Source organism: Saccopteryx leptura, chromosome 10, assembly GCF_036850995.1.
Source record: "Saccopteryx leptura isolate mSacLep1 chromosome 10, mSacLep1_pri_phased_curated, whole genome shotgun sequence".
Taxonomy (NCBI): domain Eukaryota; kingdom Metazoa; phylum Chordata; class Mammalia; order Chiroptera; family Emballonuridae; genus Saccopteryx; species Saccopteryx leptura.
The window spans coordinates 59,499,588-59,516,933 of NC_089512.1; the positions used below are offsets into that span (position 1 = coordinate 59,499,588).

The window sequence follows — 17,346 nt, forward strand, 5'->3', positions numbered from 1 at the left end:
TCATGTGGTAAGTCATTTATCCTGGACATTAGCAGACCCTCTGGAATGGGCTCACATTTGATGTAAGGAAGGTTAGAGTTCTTTTCCTCAACGCTCTAAAACAGTGGCCTTCTTCCAAACCCCCAGTAAATCCTGAAATATTCCAAAAGAGTGACATTCAGATGCATTGTTAGCTCTACTTGCAATTAACTGTTTTGAAAACAAACAGAAAAAACATTTAAACAAATGTGGCTTGGCTAACAGCTGTTACAGTTGACCGTTAATTAAGGCGAGTTGGAATCTAAATATGCCAGGCCTTGTTCCTGTCACCGCTAGCAGTCCTTGCCATTGTGCACAAAGGAAGGGCAGTTCAGGGACTCTGTCAGAGGTGGTGCTGAGGACAGGGTGGGAGATGGTAACCCCATTCTGTAAAAATAGCCACTACCCTGCTTGAGAAATAAAACCAGCAAGGAGCTTGTTTTCTGCATGAGATCGTGTATGGCCAGCATTTATTGGTGAAATTTGGGTTTTAAGAAAACTCGCTCCACTCCTCAGTGAGGAAATAATGGAAAATCCTTAGCAGGTATTTTATTTATTAACTTATTGTTTCTAATAAAGATACAGTTTTCGACCATGTCCTTGCCCATGGGTTGGAATCTATTAGAAGCAAACCTTCCTGTTTGTGGCCCAGGCCAGCTCTGGGCAGCTGTGGAGTCTGTTTCTCTCGTGTGCACAGGAGTGAGGAACTGTCCACATGCTGTGAGCAGTAGGCAGCCAGTGGAGAAGCTCTGTGGCCAGGTGGCCTGGCTGAGGAGCCCACGGAGCCCATGCTGCCAGTCCCGGGACAATAACTCTTTGATTCTCTGTGCGGGCCTGTCTAGCCTTGCCATGAGTATGCCTAAGTGACTACAGTGTCAGGAGGGGCACGTGCCAGGGTTTAAATGGTGGAGCACACCCACCTTTCATCGGTGCTGGAGGGGGGAAATCCATTCCAAAATCTTTCTCATCTGAAAGAGAACCGTCTTCCTTTCTGGGTCTCATTCTGCGTGTGCTCGTGTCATTCTTTGCCCTCTGCATTGTTATCATAATTTTGTAGAGTGTTTACCCCCAAATATTACACCCTGAAGGGCATTGCCAGCGGTGGACAGTATACCATATCGTGCATGAACTTTCTGTTCGGTCTCAATATATTGGCATGAAAGGTGTACTTGGTGGTGAAATACAAGGATAACGGATAAACGGTCTAGAAACAAATCATAACATCAACGTTGACAACGCTGTCAAGCATTAGAGTGCCCTAACCCGCATCATTTTATTTTGTATCATTTGTCCACATCCCACAAAAGTTCTGTTTAGAAGTGAAAGCCAGCACAATTCTCTTTGTACAGATGGGTAAATTGTACCCAAGAACACACAGCAGTACTTTAGGGTTCAAAACCAGTTCTCCTTGTAAAAAAGTGTTCCTGGTTATAATTCAGTGATGGCGGCAGGCTGGTGTTTCTGTCTCCTGCATGAGCTCTCCTGTGCATGTACGTGAATATACTGCATGGCTCGAGGATGGGCACAGGAAAGTAGGGGTGTTTGTGTGAGCTTGCGTGCCAGGCATGGGAAGCACTATTTTACAAACGGGATTTGTGCTCCTAGGAGTGTGTTGCAACTGGAGGCCAAGTCCACAGAAAAATTATTTCTAAATGAATACAATATGAAAGAGTTATTTCTAATTTTACATGTAACATTGTTCTTCGGTGAGTCTCGAATTACATTTGAATGCATGTCTATTAACCTGATATGAGATGCATGCATGATTTCATCTTGAATGCATTTGAATATAATAGCACTGGAAATGTAATTTGTATTCTCAAATTTTCTAAAGCAAAATAAATAAATCTTGGGGGTGGTAGCCACATTGAGCATACTGCATTGATTTCTCTCGAACTAATTATCAACTTCCCCTTGCAAATCCAGGTCTTCTCACACAGGCGGTTCTAGCTGAGCTAAATCCTCATACCTAAGTTATCCTCTTTCTTCCACCTTCAGGGAGTGGGTAGCATGGACAGGCCTGTGAGGGACTTTACCTGCAGTTCTTAAAAGGCACCCATGTCTAGTTCCTCTCTCTAATCCCTCCTGTTTTATCACTGATCACTGTCCAGTACAACAATCTGCTGCTGTGGAATGTTCTAGATCTGCATGGTCCAAAGCAGTAGCCACTAGCCCCATGTGGCTGCTGAGCACTTAAAATGTGACTACTGCAACTTAGGAACTAAATTATTAGTTTGATTTCATTTTCATTTAAGTGGCCACATGTAACTAGTGACCACCAACTTGGGCAACGCAGGACCAGAGCCTTTGACATCAGCTGTCTGTTCCAATCCAAGTGCGCTAATCAGTGACATTCTGCAAATGAAATGGTCCCTCTGTTTTGGTGCTTAAATGATGCTCTGAGCTCGCCTGCATCACCTCTGAGAATGCTGAGGTGTGACTTTCTCCTCAGTGATGTGACTGCGCTCCCCTGGGACGCCCCCCAGCTGTCGTGACCATCATGCCTTCATATCTCATGTCATCATCACCTAGCACACACTGGGTTCCTAATGAACATGTGAGTAAAGGAAGGGAGCAGAATGGTGAGTAGGAAGGAAGTTTGAAAGTTGGAGAAAGTCTGGAAGTTAGATACCTCATGGAAGGTCTGTGGTCTGTATTGCAGAGCTGAAATTCTGTTCTCTGGTCCTCCGAGAGTATTGAGGTGAGTTACAGGCACAGGCACCTGGATAACCAGAGGAGGTGGTGGTGCTCCAGATGCCTGACTCTTTCATGTGAAAGGCTCTGGGGCTCTTCGGAAGGCAGTTCTCATAATAATGATTCTGCTATTTTGCTGGTTTCCTAAGACCATCATGGTGTCTTGGGGTCACTGTCCTCAGAGGCTTACCCAATATGTACTGGCACATTAGAAAGGCTCTCAAGGGTCTGTTCTGCCCTTGAGAGGTCAGTGAGGTACCACTGGTCGCTGTCATGGAAGTGGGACTCTGTCTCCTTCATTGTGTTGAAGGTTCCCATCAGGGAGCCCAGGGGCATTCTAATGACCAGCAGTGAGGAGCACTACCAACTCCAGGAGAAATATGGTGATGATTTTCTGGACTGTCTCAAAATTTCAGACCCAGGGATGGTGTTTTTATTTTCTGCATTCTCTTTGGGACAAAATTTCAGACCCAGGGATGGTGTTTTTATTTTCTGCATTCTCTTTGGGACTTGGGTTTCACTAAAGCATGTTCTGTCTTTGTTTTCCTTATTAAATTAGCCAGATTAACTTGAATCAGAATATACTGTTAGGGCTTGAAATGTTGTTGAAGGAACAGAACGAACAGGCGTGACACAACTTAGGTTCGTGTGGAGTGAGGAGGAGGAAGAGAGTGGACTTGCTGAAAGGATAATGAATTTTTTCTGATAAAAGTTAAGAAAAGAAAAAAAATGTGGATAAGAAAACAAAGGAAAATAGTGAAAGGAAAATAAATTTCTGTTTGGGGAAGCTCATTTTATTTTTTGAAATGGAGTTGGCCAGGATGTTTGGTCTAAGCATTTTTGTTTGTTTGGGGGAGGGGCAGAGTTTTATTCCAGATTTTTTGGTGTTTATTATTATTATTATTATTATTATTATTATTATTACTTTACATCATGTTCATATTGATATAATTAACCAAATGTGCCAAGTGACTTTGGGGGCTGACAACTCCTCTCTTTCCCCCCTCACCCCTTCTCCCCCGTCTCCCAGAGTCCGGACCATTTTTCTATGCCTCCTATCCAAGGCCCTCATCATGGACTTTCTAAAATATAGGTTGGTGCTCCTGCCATTTCTCTACTTAAAGACCGTCAATGGCTTCTCAGATCCTACAGCAAAAGTCATCCAACTTTTTCTATAAAAGGCCAATAGTATTTTAGGCTTTGTGGGCTGTTCGATTTCTGCCACACCCACCCACCCTGGCCTTGGCCCAGACCGTGAGTGAACGGCGAGTGTGGCTCTGTTCCCGTGGAAGTCCACTGACAGAAGAGGCGGATTTGGCCCTTGACCCAAACCCTGGCCTCCAGGGTACTCTTCTGACGTCTTGGCCTGATACTTAAATCTCTTGATATTTGACCTTCGCCTGCACAAGCACGTCCCCCACTCCCATTCTTTAAAACTTCAGAAGTTACAAGCATCTTTTAAAAGTTTTCATCCTTTCTGCCATGTGATCTCTGCGTTTGGATTACCATCTTTCCTCTGTTATTACTTTTCCTTTGGGTTGGGTCACCATGCCTAATCTTACTTAAAACTCTCACCCATTCCCTAAACTCAAGGTTGCCCCATGCTCTCTACTCCACAGTGCTCTGTTTACGCCTCTGATGTCCCCTTACCATGAGGCTACTCCCAGTGAGACGCTGACAGAGTGTGTACTCTCGTTCCCCTTAGTACCAGCTTGGAGCTCGGCTTGGCGGAGGCCACTGAACAAATGGGCATGAATTGACCCACCAATGGGCTTGTGAGTCTCTCAATCGTAGAGAAGTATATTAACTCGTAGGTGAAGATACTGCAAATGCAGACATACTGTGGGAAGCCAGGGGCCAGAGTTGCTGGAGAGATATGAGGGGCAGGGAGTGAAATCAGAGCTAGGTCAACACCAAGAGGACCCAGTGCAGTCAGGACTGTCTGGGAGCTGGCTGGCATGGACCCCATGCTCAGACAAGGGAGTGGTAGGAGCGAGGGAAGCAGAGTCTAGTGCAGGGCATCAGGACCAGGGAGAGGATGCAGCCTGCTGGACGGAGATCAGAGAGAAGCAGCCCGCATGATTAATGGGACGGAGGGACTGACTCATGAGGAAAGATTAAAGCACTCCGAGGAGCTGGGGTACAGACTGGAAGGGGCAGATGATAGCAGGCTGCAAATATGTGAGATGGATAAACACCCAGGAGGGAGCTGCTGGCTTCATTAGGGAGGTGAAGCCGGGCTCCAGGCCCCGTCGCAGAGGGGAGGGGTGCTGAGAAGGGCATGGCAGCTGATGGAGGAACTTGGATGGTGGGTGGCCCAGGGGCAGCTCTGGGCTGCTGGAGCTAGAAACATGATGGAGAGGCTACTACAGGCTGGCTCTTTCAGAGAACCTCGAAGCCTGCCATGGTGCTGACCCTCGCTGGCCCTGCGAGGAGGAGGCCCTGGAAGTGCTCTGCCCGCCACCTGGGGAGGGCCAGCTGCAGAGAGGGGCCGGGCGAGCCCCTGGGAGGGCGCACTCACCCTCCCCTCCGGGACCAGCGCGTGCATGTCAGGACAGCGCTGAGGCCCTCTGAGAGGCCAGTCTGCTGCTGCCCTCCCTGTCTTTGGTCGAACCTGAGATACTCAGTCCAAGCCCCTTCTTGAGAGCACAGGCCCACTCTCACCTCTGCCTGCAGCAAAACCCACCTGGCACCCTGGTTCACAGAGCCCCTGGTTGGCTCACCCCAATGGGGATGGGCCTGTCAGGCATTTTAGAAACATGCTTTTCTTGAAGTTACATTAAACAGCCCTCGACCTCCAGAATGAGCTTCCTTCAGTATTCTTTGATCTTTCCTCCGGGGCTGGGAAGAGCAGCTGCTGGTGTTAGCTGACATCACAGTCGGTCCTTGACAGCCAATGCACTAAGACCTACAGAGACGCGTGCTGGACTCTACACGCACATTCGGTCCAAGGAGGGTGCTTTTCTTAAACTACCCAGGCCTGGATGCCTCTCCAAGAAACCCTGACTTAACTGGTCTTGGAGTAGAGAAGGAAGGTACAGGCACCAATAATGTTGCTTAAAGGTCTCCAGGTTGTTTTACTATGTTGAGAACCACTACTGAAAATTCTTTATTTAGATGTGGTTATAATTCATATTGATGTTTCTCCTCCATCTTTAGCTCTAACTATTGACTGTAATATCACCGGAAAGCTTTTTAAGAAAGCAGGTATTTACTGATGGATCCTCTGAGTGCTTGGTGACTTGATGGGGGCAGGGATCCACTGGGGAACAAAAGTGGGTCCCTGCCCTTGGCGGGCCTCTGAGCCAGAGGATAGATGACACTTAGGGCAAGGCAGATGGGGCCCGAGTGCTGAAATGGTTCATCTCAGTGACTGCATTCTGCACGTGGCAGCCCTGCTTAGCTCTGTTTAGTCTTAATCTAGAGTCTGACCTGGGTGCAAAGAGAGGCTCCGTCTCTCCAAGTGCGCATACCCCGGTCAATCCTGACTCTCAGAGCTTCCTTCAGCGATGGCTCTAGACAGTAGGAATGCACACGACAGCTATAAGGGTAATAGCCCAAGACCTTCATGAATCTTCAAGTTCCTGAAGCCAACACAGCAATGATTACCCAAGTGGGGGATCGACCGGGTGGCATATAAGATTTTAGGAGTACTGAGTGAACTTTTATATGTGTAATTGTGTACTTCTTTGGATAGATATTGTTACTCACATTGAAGTTATTTTAGGTATTCAAATAAAAGGAAAAAGAAGCCTGGAAAGATAAGGAGCACTGCTTGGCAGGGTATGGATACGGCACACACGGGGCGGGGAGGGGTGTTGACTGAGGTCCCGGCCAGCCCTGGAGCAAACGGTGTCCCGCAGGGAGTCCAGGATTTTCAGCACAGTCTCACTCTTTCCAAACTCCTCTAAAGCCTTCTCACCACCTGACGAGATTTTTGTCCTGAACTTGAGCACTTTCTGAAATGGTTTCAATAGTTACTTTGTCTTGCCTTCGTGGAGAGAAATATTGGGAGCTTGTGCCTGTCGTAGTTTTCTGAGGTTCCTCCAAGTTTCACTCCCCGAAGTTTCAAGTCACTTTCTTAACGTCTTCCCTTTCTATAGGTTCCTCTCACGAGGGCCTTCCTTCACTGTGGCTTTTCCTAGATGAGCCAAACTGGCTGATTCTCTCCAGGGTCCTGGGGAGAGAAGACCACTGAGAAGTGAATCCTGGGGGCTGGTTACACTAAGACATGTAGCAGCGTGATTCATTTCCAAATACCAGCCTCATGACCAGTGCTTTTCACATTGTATCTCTTACTAACACATGTGTAGTATACATTGTAGAATGCAAGTTTCTAAAACGGGAACTCTGAAGAAACAGTGATCTTCTGAATATCATTTTTCCCCTCTATTTCTGTGTTTGCTTGTGTTGGGGAAGGGGGTAACCATAAGTGTATGAATTTTAGGAGTACTCAAGTAACATGCCTCTAAAGAACTGCCTGCGCTGTTCTCAGAACTATATCTGTACTAAGGTTTCTGTGAGTGCAGGTAACCTTGAGAATTCCTTACCTGAAAGATAAAATGTCTTAACTATACACGTCACTGTAAATTTAGTTTTTACATATTTTTATCTGATATGCATATATTAGCTTCTTGCGTGACAGATAATTTTCAGTGATAACCTTAAAAAATTGTGTAAAGGGAGCTCTAATGCCTTGTTTTATTTATAATTTCTCCCAGCTGTGGGCATTCAGATGAAACTTGAATTTTTCCAAAGGAAGTTCTGGACTGCCAGCAGACAGGTAAGTTATAATCAGCACATTGAGGCATCCGCGGTGCTGTTATTATACAGGTATTCACATTTGGGTACCCGGAGCCTAAAAGTGCCAGATTTCCAATGGATGTTTGTAAAATGAACTGCCAGCTGCTCATATTACCTTTCATTTCTCTGCAAAGTAAAGGGCTGTCAGCACATTAGACACCACATGCCGGGAAAGCAGGGGATTTGCTCCCGTAAGCAGTTTTAATCATGAGATCAAGATAGTGTTATCCAAAGGATAATTTTTTTTTCTTTTAATATTGGACGTTTGTGAATTTTCATTGTCTGTCTTCTACTTTGGTCATGCCTGGTACTTTATTTGTGAATCTCCTTTGCATGACTTTCGAAGGCTTTTGCAGAACAGGAGTGGCTAGGCCTGCACCCACCCTCCAGGTCAGAGGCCCCCTCTCAGTCTTGGAGAACCAGGGCCTTCCTTCCCAGAACTCTGCTCTGTGCTGAGTCGTTGCGGTGGTATTTGTTCAGGAATCCGGCAGAAATGCCAACACATAAGTTGCTTCCATTTCTTAACTGAAGATATTTTAGGAAACCATATATAATACTAAGAGCACATACAAGAGTTTTTTGTTTTTTTAAGTCACTGGCAATTAATTAATTTAACAATAAATAATTTCATAATTGTATGTCTTATTGCTCAAAGATTTTGAGTTCTTAAAGTGATATCAGTATTGTATAGCAACATAAATTAAAATAGATAACAAAAATTAAAATAAAAAAAGGGCCAGGTCCCCCCCCCCCCACACACACACACACAGAAATTATCTTTTCTATTAGTTGGTATTGATCCTAGAGAGACCAGGCAAGACACATTGTGGAGTTCATTTAGATGAAATTTGGTATTTGTGTGACAGGCAAGGACTGACAGTTTGTCCCTGAGTACTGAAGTGGCAGCCATAGCAGACCTGGGATGGCAAAATAACACATTTCTTCTTGCTTCCCCCTGCGCCCCCCACAGTGTGCCTCTCTGGACGGCAAATGCTCTATCAGCTGCGATGACGAGGTAAGAGGGCTCCTGGCCCTGCTTCCACCCTGGTCCGTAGGAGGTGGCAGAGGGTCCCTCCTCACAGAGGGAATGCCCTTGTAAACAGAGCCAGAGCTGACAGATTGGTCAAGACCAGTCTCCAGGACACCCAGGGACACTTACTTTGTTCCTCTTTCTTTCTTTCTTTTCTTTCTTTCTTTCTTTCTTTCTTTCTTTCTTTCTTTCTTTCTTTCTTTCTTTCTTTCTTTCTTTCTTTCCTTCCTTCCTTCCTTCCTTCCTTCCTTCCTTCCTTCCTTCCTTCCTTCCTTCCTTCCTTCCTTCCTTCCTTCCTTTCTTCCTCCCTCCCTCCTTCCCTCCCTTCCTCCCTCCCTTCTCCCTCCCTCCCTCCCTCCCTCCCTCCCTCCCTCCCTCTTTCTCTCTTTCTCTCTCCCTCTCTCTCTCTCTCTCTCTCTCTCTCTCTCTCTCTCTCTCTCCCCCTCTGCCTCTTGGAGGAATTTAAATCCCACACATGAGCAATAGAAGAAAAAAACGTCCCACTGCCATAAGTCTGCCTATCATGCTTATTTTTACAGCCTTCAGCCCCGCACAGCCTCTGCCCAGGTTTTAAAGCAGCAGGTGTGTGGTGGCCTTTGGCTCTGGTTGCCTCTCTCTTCTGTGTCAGCTAAACATCAGTGTACATAAACTGGCACTTAGAAATAATCACATATTTATATTCCTTCTGGTTACCACAGGGATTAAAGAAATCCTAGCCAAACATAATTTCAAACAGAAAACATAGATTAGAAGTATATTTCAAAAACGTAGGCAAAGGAAAAACAAGGAGAGAAATGTAAAAGGGAGGAAGTTAAAACATGCAACACTCAGTCCCCAAAGATCTGACTGCCGTTTTTTTTTTTTAAGTCATAACTGTGTATGATTCACTATCCAAAGAGTAAAAGCCAAACCATAAGCTTTTCAGAAGCAGCTCAACCTTTTCTGTCAAATAAAAAATTATTTTCCCATAGCAAAGAGCATCCTATGATATTTTATTACTTTTCAATAATTTGGGACGGCCCTTCATAGGATAGGCAGATGGCCTCAGACCTCTCCTTTGTCTTTGAGACATTTATTGTCTTATTGGAGTGCTCAGCTCAAAACAGCAAAGCTCAATAATAATATCAACTAAGCTCTTAACTTGTACAGAAGGTACAATTATTTATTTCAATTGGCTATGAGTTTTCTTACAATTGGTTGGCTGGAGGGATGGATGGCAGTTTGCAGAGTTGTTGGACTGGTTGATTAGCCATAGTTGTTTGGTTTGTTGGTTGGTTCACTGGATGAGTTGCTGTTTGGATGGTTGATTAGTTGGTTGCATGAATGGTAGATACAGAGTTGTTTAAATAATTTGATTAATAAAGCCAAAGGCAGTAATTTCCCTACAGCTCACTCATTCTCTGTGTAGCCTTACATATAAAACCAAGTGGAAATGACAACTAAAATAGTCCTCACACTCACAATTAAAACAGCATTTGTTTAAAAGTGGAAATAGAGTCCCACTTAGAAACATCCAATATATGTTCGTTTTTCAGTGACTGATTTCACAGGTGTTATAGCATGACGGTTAAAGGCAAAGATAGGATAGATTCAAATTGTGACTCCGACAGTAATAAGCTATGAGACTTTGGGCAGGTTTCTGAACCTTTGTGCCTCAGTTTCCTCAGCTGCCCAGTGGGGATAGAAATGTCCACCTCACAGAGTAGTGGTGACAAATGAACGAGATGATATATGCAGAATGTATGGCACCACGCCTGACAAATGTGCAGCACTCAGCACTAACTATAAACCAGAACTGTCTGTAAAAGTTGTCTTCCCCTTGAGCAGTGGCTCGTTTGAACTGGAAACCTCAGACGGCATGCTCTTTGGGCAACTGACGGTGTCTCCTGGGTAGGATGCCCTCCTCCCTCCTCGTGATCATCTTCAGCAGCCATTGGGATAAACCCCCACCCAAATGTCATTTAAAGGTTCACATAGTTTGAAACTCAGGCATTGAATTTGCTGTAATTTCTGAGCTTGGTCTGATGCTCCAATGTCCTCATTTTGCACTTTGAAACCATCATCCATTTCACATTTTGACTCTTAAGTTTTGGCCTTAGGTCACCCATTAACATAGTTTAAAAGGGAAAAGTCAGCTTGCCTTCCCACTGAGGCCCCTTCCAGCCTTTCAGCAACCCTTTCCATGTGTCATCATCCTCTCCTAACTTCAAATGGCCTTTGAAACCATGTCCCTCCTCTCCCCCAGCTTCTCTCTCTCTCCCTCTCTCTCTCTCTCTCTCTCTCTCTCTCTCTCTCAGTGGGGTGATCAGGTCCCCACTGAAAACAGTTGTGGGGACTCATTGCGTTCACATGCATGTGGCTTCTCTGTGTTGTAGACCTGGCCCAGCCCCCTTGACCTTACTGACCATGGGCCCTCTCCAGCCCCTCTGTCTCACCCATCAGTGGACTCCCTGGGCCCTCGCCAAGTGCCCTGGGCTGCTGGGTGGAGCCGGTATGGCCAGATGTCATTCCATCTTGCGGAAGTAGATCTCTGGCTGGTCTAGGCAGTGCCTGAGCCATGTGCCTGGAGGGCCCGCCCTGAGCCTGCCTGAGGACTTCAGGAGCCCCATTTCTCTGAAGGGGAATGGTGACGTTAGAGCACAGAGGCAGTGGTCATATGCGGGCAGTCCTGGGCTACAGACGAGTTATGTTCTGTGGGTTTGAAAACATTTAAGTATTTACATGCACAGAAAGGTAAAAATAAATACTATGTTGAGATAAACATTTAAATTCCAACTTACACACAAATTCAACTTAAGAACAAACCTATAGCACCTATCTCATTTGTAGCCCAGGGACTGCCTGTACTCACTCATTACTTGCAGACACGTTCACCAAGCCCGTCTGTGTGCCCGGTACCTCTTTATCCCAGCAGTCAATGGGAAGCAGAGTCAGAAATGGCTCCTTGTCCCCAGGAGCTCACCATGTAGCTGGGGCGACAGCATGTGTGAACCGTGGTAAGTTCTGTAAATTAAACTAACATGGGGTGGTCAGGGAAGGTGTCTCTGAGAGGGAACATTAAATAAGTGAAGATGAAGGAGGTGATGACATTGCAGACCATGTTCAGGCCTCGAGGAGTGCTTTCCAGGCAGAGGTCACCACATGCAGGAAGCTGAGGTGGCCAGGCTTGGCGTGGTCTGCAGAAACGTGGTGGGCATTCAGACCGAAGGGAACGAGGACAGCCACTGTCTGCCCCCTCCTCTCATTCTCTTCTTCTGTCACCTTCCCACCACATCCTGATGAAGACACAGTGCTTTGTGAAGACAGAGGAAGAGGCGGGTGGAGGAGGTATGAAGGCAGCGAGAGGGTAGAAAACTTCATATTAAAATCAGCTGCCATCCTCTCTTGTTCCAAAGGAATAGAGACGAATAGTCCTGGTTAGAATCTGTAACCATTTGGGCATTTATTTCCTCTGGAATCTGAAAGACCTCCTTGAAGTATGACAAGCTGGGGGAAGAGCTCAGTCAAGTGGCCAGTGTGTCCATCTTCGGAACTGCCCCGCCCAGCCAGTGGACTTGCTGTTGATGGCAATGGCACAGGTGACTCCACCGGGCACTTCTGTTCAAAGTGACCCCTTTGCAATACATTTTTCAAAAGACAGTATTCTGGTAAATGAACAAGCAAAGCAGAAACAAACTCAGAGATACTGAGAACTAATTGATTGTTGCCAGATAGCATGGCGGCTGGTGGGCTTGGTGAAAGAGGTGAAGGGATGAAGAAGTACACACTGGCAGTGACAGAATAGTCCAGGGATGTCAGGCACAGCAGAGGGAGTGCAGCCAATAATACTGTATTAACGATGTGTGGTGTCAGGTGGGTACCAGACTTCCTGGGCTGATCACTTCATAAGTTATGTAAATGTCTAACCACTGTGCTATATCCCTGAAACTAATATAATATTGTATGTCAAGTATAATTGAAAAAAAATTTAATTATTTTAAAAAGACAATATTTTGATATGACTGTTAATCTTCAATGGAAAGATTCAGGTGATGTGAAGTAAGTGAGAGTTCAACGTAGCAGAGATCAGATGGTGAGACCTGGAGAAAGGTAGTGAGAAGTGTCACCTTTCCTGTCTGAGGTACAGAGACTCAGGCTCCACCCCCAGGTGGAAGAACCCCGCCCTCTCCCTTTCCCCTTTCACTTTTTTCTCCTTTCTTTTCTCTCCACTCTCCGGTCTCTCCTCTCTCTCTCTCTCTCTCTCTCTCTCTCTCTCTCTCTCTCTCGTCACAAGTGAAAACAGCAGGCCGTACAATCCTGGGCATCTCAGTGATCATTGATCAGCCTGCACTAATCCAAACAAAAGCCCCCTCCCCCCCAAACAAAAGGTAGAACAAAAAGCAACCAACCACAACCTGCTTGCTGTAAACTAGGGAGCAACTTCCCTTTCTGGAAAAGCTCTACATTTGCAACATTAGGAGACTTGATGGCACGTAGTAAGTGACCAGTACACATTATCTGCCGAGTGGATGTGCGCACAGGTTCTTGGAGGACTTGCTATCCACTCTGCACTTCACACTGGGCTCAGCACGTGGCACTTCCCTCCCCCTTAATCTTCTCAACAACCCTGTGAAACAGGTGTTTCTATCTCCATCTCTCAGATAAGAAAATTGAGGCTCAGAGTGTTAACAGACTTCTCTCAAAGTCACACTGATAGCAGATGTCAGAGCGTCTGATTTTCAAGCTAGTGCCTCCTGGGGACTAATACCACCTTCTTGTTAACACACGCGTGGTGCCTGTTTCTTACCCCAGGTCCCCTTCCTCCCAGCTTTCCTTCCTATCTGCAGCTGCCCAGTTCCCCTGGCCTGGCTCTGGGCTTTATCCTCAGCTTCTGATCGATCTGCCGTGTGCCCTGGAATCAGGTTTCTCAGAGCAATATTGAATATTGAGTCATCAAATAAAGATGTCTTTTTTTTTTTTTTTTGTGACAGAGACAGAGAGAGTCAGAGAGAGGGACAGATAGGAACAGACAGACAGGAAGAGAGAGAGATGAGAAACATCAATTCTTTGCTGTGCTCTTTAGTTGTTCATTGATTGCTTTCTCATATGTGCCTTGACTGTGGGGCTACAGCAAACCAGTTGACCCCTTGCTTGAGCCAGCGACCTTGTGCTCAAGCTGGTGAGCCTTACTCAAACCAGATGAGCCTTTGCTCAAGCTGGCAACCTCGGGGTCTGGAACCTGGGTCCTCCACATCCCAGTCTGATGCTCTATCCACTGCGCCACCACCTGGTCACGCTAAAGATGTCTTTTTTAAACAAAAAATGAACTGAAACCTTCACTCTGCCTCTGCATCTCTGTCTTAATTTGCATTTTTCAAACAACCCCACCCTTAGATGTTTTGTCAAAGAAGGCTGTGGAATAGGTGCTTATAATTAAGAGCTCTGCTTAAACATAGAATTCTTAATTTCTTCAGTTTCAGCCTACTGGTCTACCCTTGGACAAGGTGACAGGCAGACTCCTTCCTAGATGTCTGGCTTAATTTGGGGGGAAAAGTAGCCTAGTGAGGAGAAGCTGAGAAAATATCTCCTGTGTTTCCTGTTACTGGGGGGGGGGGGGGCATATGTAAAGAGGCAGAGAAAACTGCTGGTCAGATGGACTTCAGCTGATTCTGGGATGACTATTCGTAATCCAGTATCCCACTCACATAACTCTAGGGAGCTTATGCACCACACTGCACTTCCCAGTAATAATTCAGTCCAAGAGGAGGTTGGCAGGAAGGTTTCTTTAGAAAGTCATCACAGTGACTAAATTTACCTAACATAAAAGTATCACCAATGAAAACTTAACACCACTTATCAGAGTCAATGACCCAGGTCTACATCAGAGACACAGCACCCTTGCTGTCAGACCTGTGATTTTCTCAGTGATTTCTAAATCACAGCATTGGCAATGTCTACTTCTTGCTTAATAGAGTGGTCAAGTCTATTAATAATCTGTATAACCTTGAAATTCAAACTTGCTCATGAACAAGTACAGTATGGCATCTTCTCTGTCACCAGTTCCTGTCATGAAATCCTAATTTAAGGGGGGAAAAGTGAATATATCTTTTTTTTTATTGATTGATTTTTAGAGAGAGAGGCAGGGAGAGAGACAGAGAGAGAGAAACATCAATTTTTTGTTCCACTTGTTCATGCCATCATTGGTTGATTCTTGTACGTGCCCTGACCAGGGAAAAAGTGAATTTAAAAATAATGTTAAATGGAAACATGTACCAAGAAGTAAATGCCAGTTGGTGCTCAGTATAGACAGAAAATGTGATTCCCCAGCCCTCAGCCAGGAGAACGTGCCCACTATGCTGGAGGAAAACACAACATTGTTTGGAGCAAGTGGGAGCTTAGGCGTATAGCTCTCTGGGAGCCTTGGGCAGCCCTCCTTCTTTCCTCTCCCATCACCGACTGGTAGGATGCAGACCAGTCTGCCCAAAGTGAGAGGATTATCAAGTGCAGTTTTAGACTCCAGTCTATCATGGGCTTTCTTTCTGTTATAGGTTGTTCCTTAGTAAGAGATAAGGATAGAAAATCCCCTTCGACTAAGGACTATCTCCTGGTATCAGATATTAATTTAAAAAGTGTGTGTTGGGGGGTAGGGATCCAGGCACTTACAATTGGGGTCAATACCACCTTATAAAATGGCCCCCAAACACCATTTTTGTTGTTTTTAATTGTATTCAGCCATAATAATAGTAACACTCCAAGCACTTGGTGTCTTGCTGGTCTGGCTGCCTTTTCTGCCATTTGTTATGTTTCCTCTGGTGACATGTGGCAAATGAGATTTCTCGTTAGCTGTGTATAGGTTAAGGTATTGCTTTTTTCAAACAAGGATAGCCTTGCATGAACAGGCCATAACTAGGTCCTGTTGTCTTTGGTAAAGTAGAGGGGTTGGCCGGGGGAGTAGTGGGCTTTGTGTCACATAGCACCGATTCATGTCTACTTGCTTCACTGAGTGACCTCGGGGAAGGTGACATCTATGGACCTCAGTTTTCTCCTCTAAAAGAATAATCGCTACATAGCAGTGTGACAGGTAAGGATTGTATCAGTCGTCCTATAGCTGCTATTCTTCTGTAGTTATTATTATTATTGTTAGTAGTAGCAGTAGCAGTAGTAGTATTATCACTTAGTCTAGTAAGTTCTAGCAAACTTCTTTGAGTGATAGTTTCAACTGGTGTTCTCCCAAGCTTGTCATCTTTCTGTTTTTACAGCTTGGTTTTCCAAGTCCTGAGCTGAAACCCTCTCTCCCGCTCCGGACCTCTCTCCTCTGTTCCTTCTGCAGCAGCAGAGGGTGGGGGAGAGGGAAGATGCCTGAGGACTGAGGTCCGAATGGCCGGCCTGACCTGGGCTCCACCCACTGCTAGCTGGTAGAAGGAGCACAGAAACCCTCATTTACAAAAAATAAAGACTCACAGCAAATAATGAAACATCTCATTGAAGCCTTGTCTCTAAATAAATGCAAATTGTGAAAATACATTTAAAAATTTAGGTATAATTGCAGTTCTACCTTAATTCTTCAGACACAAATAAATTTACTGGGGTTTGAGGGTAGGTAGTTCAGTTGACCCTTGAACAACAGAGGAGTTAGGGGCAGCACCCCCTGCACATTGAAAAATCCCTGTGTAACTTTTAACTCCCTCAAAACTTAACTACTAATAGCCTGCTGTTGACCAGAAGCCTTGCCAATAACAGAAACAGTTGATTAGCATACATTTTGTGTTATCTGTTGTAGTAATATCATGTATTCTTATAAAAATGTAGAAAAATCACAAGGAAGAGAAAATACATTTATAGTATTTATTTTAAAAACTCCACATATAAGCGCACCGGCAGTTTAAGCCCATGTTGTTCAGGAACCAACTGTATAATGTTTCTGATAAAATTGTAATATGTCACAATATAAAATCCTTCACTTTACATTTGATGTTCTGAGAATGGTCACAAAGAGACTTGTAGATAGTAGAGTTTGATCAGTTTTCTCAGTAGCTTCTTAGTCCCTTGCTTTTGAAATTCTACTCTTTGAAAGCATCTTTTATATGATCTGTGATGATTTTTCTTTCCTTCTTTCTTTATTTATTTTTATTTTATTTCTTTTATTTTATTTAGTGAGAAGAGGGGAGGCAGAGACAGACTCCCACATGCGCCCTGATTGAGATCCACCCAGCAAGCCCACTACCGGGTGATGCTCTGTCCAGCTGGGGCTCTTGCTCATTGTAACCAGGGCCATTTTTTAGTGCCTGAAGCAGAGGCCATGGAGCCATCCTCAGCGTCCAGGGCCAACTAATCAAGCCATGGCTGTAGGAGGGAGGAGAAGAGAGAGAGAAGTGAGAGGGGGAGGGGTAGAGAAGCAGATGGGCACTTCTCCTGTATGCCCAGACCAGGAATCAAACCTGGGACATCCACATGCTGGCTGATGCTCTACCACTGAGCTAACCAGCCAGAAACTTTCCTTCTTTCTTCATGTGTTATCTTGACAAATCCTAATGTGGCAATGGCTTCCTTTGTGATTGGAGCTGATCTCCAACATCACTTTCATGGAGTTCACAAAAACCTTGCCTCTTTCTCAAGATTTTCAATTGATTTTATCATCTATTTGCCTTGTATTGTCCAATATTTACAACATTAGACAAGAGAGATATAAGCCAAAAATAGAGGTCTAATAGCAAGAGTACTAATTGGCTTGGATGTTTAAGTAGGAACTAATTTTATAATTAAGGATGGGGATGGTTTATAATGACTTTTGAGTTTCTACACACCTGGAAGGGTTTGGAGAG

The 17,346-nt window shown here is 45.0% G+C and overlaps 1 protein-coding gene across 2 annotated transcripts in view; it reads left to right on the forward strand.

The window, feature by feature from the left end:
* Positions 1-17,346, forward strand: part of CACNA2D3 (calcium voltage-gated channel auxiliary subunit alpha2delta 3) — a 1,028,076-nt gene that overhangs the window by 907,779 nt on the left and 102,951 nt on the right. For both annotated transcript variants that reach the window (XM_066350330.1, XM_066350329.1), the window contains 2 exons: positions 7,434-7,495; positions 8,486-8,530. In XM_066350330.1, the coding sequence (XP_066206427.1) occupies positions 7,434-7,495; positions 8,486-8,530 (107 nt within the window). The remainder of the gene's footprint in view (positions 1-7,433; positions 7,496-8,485; positions 8,531-17,346) is intronic.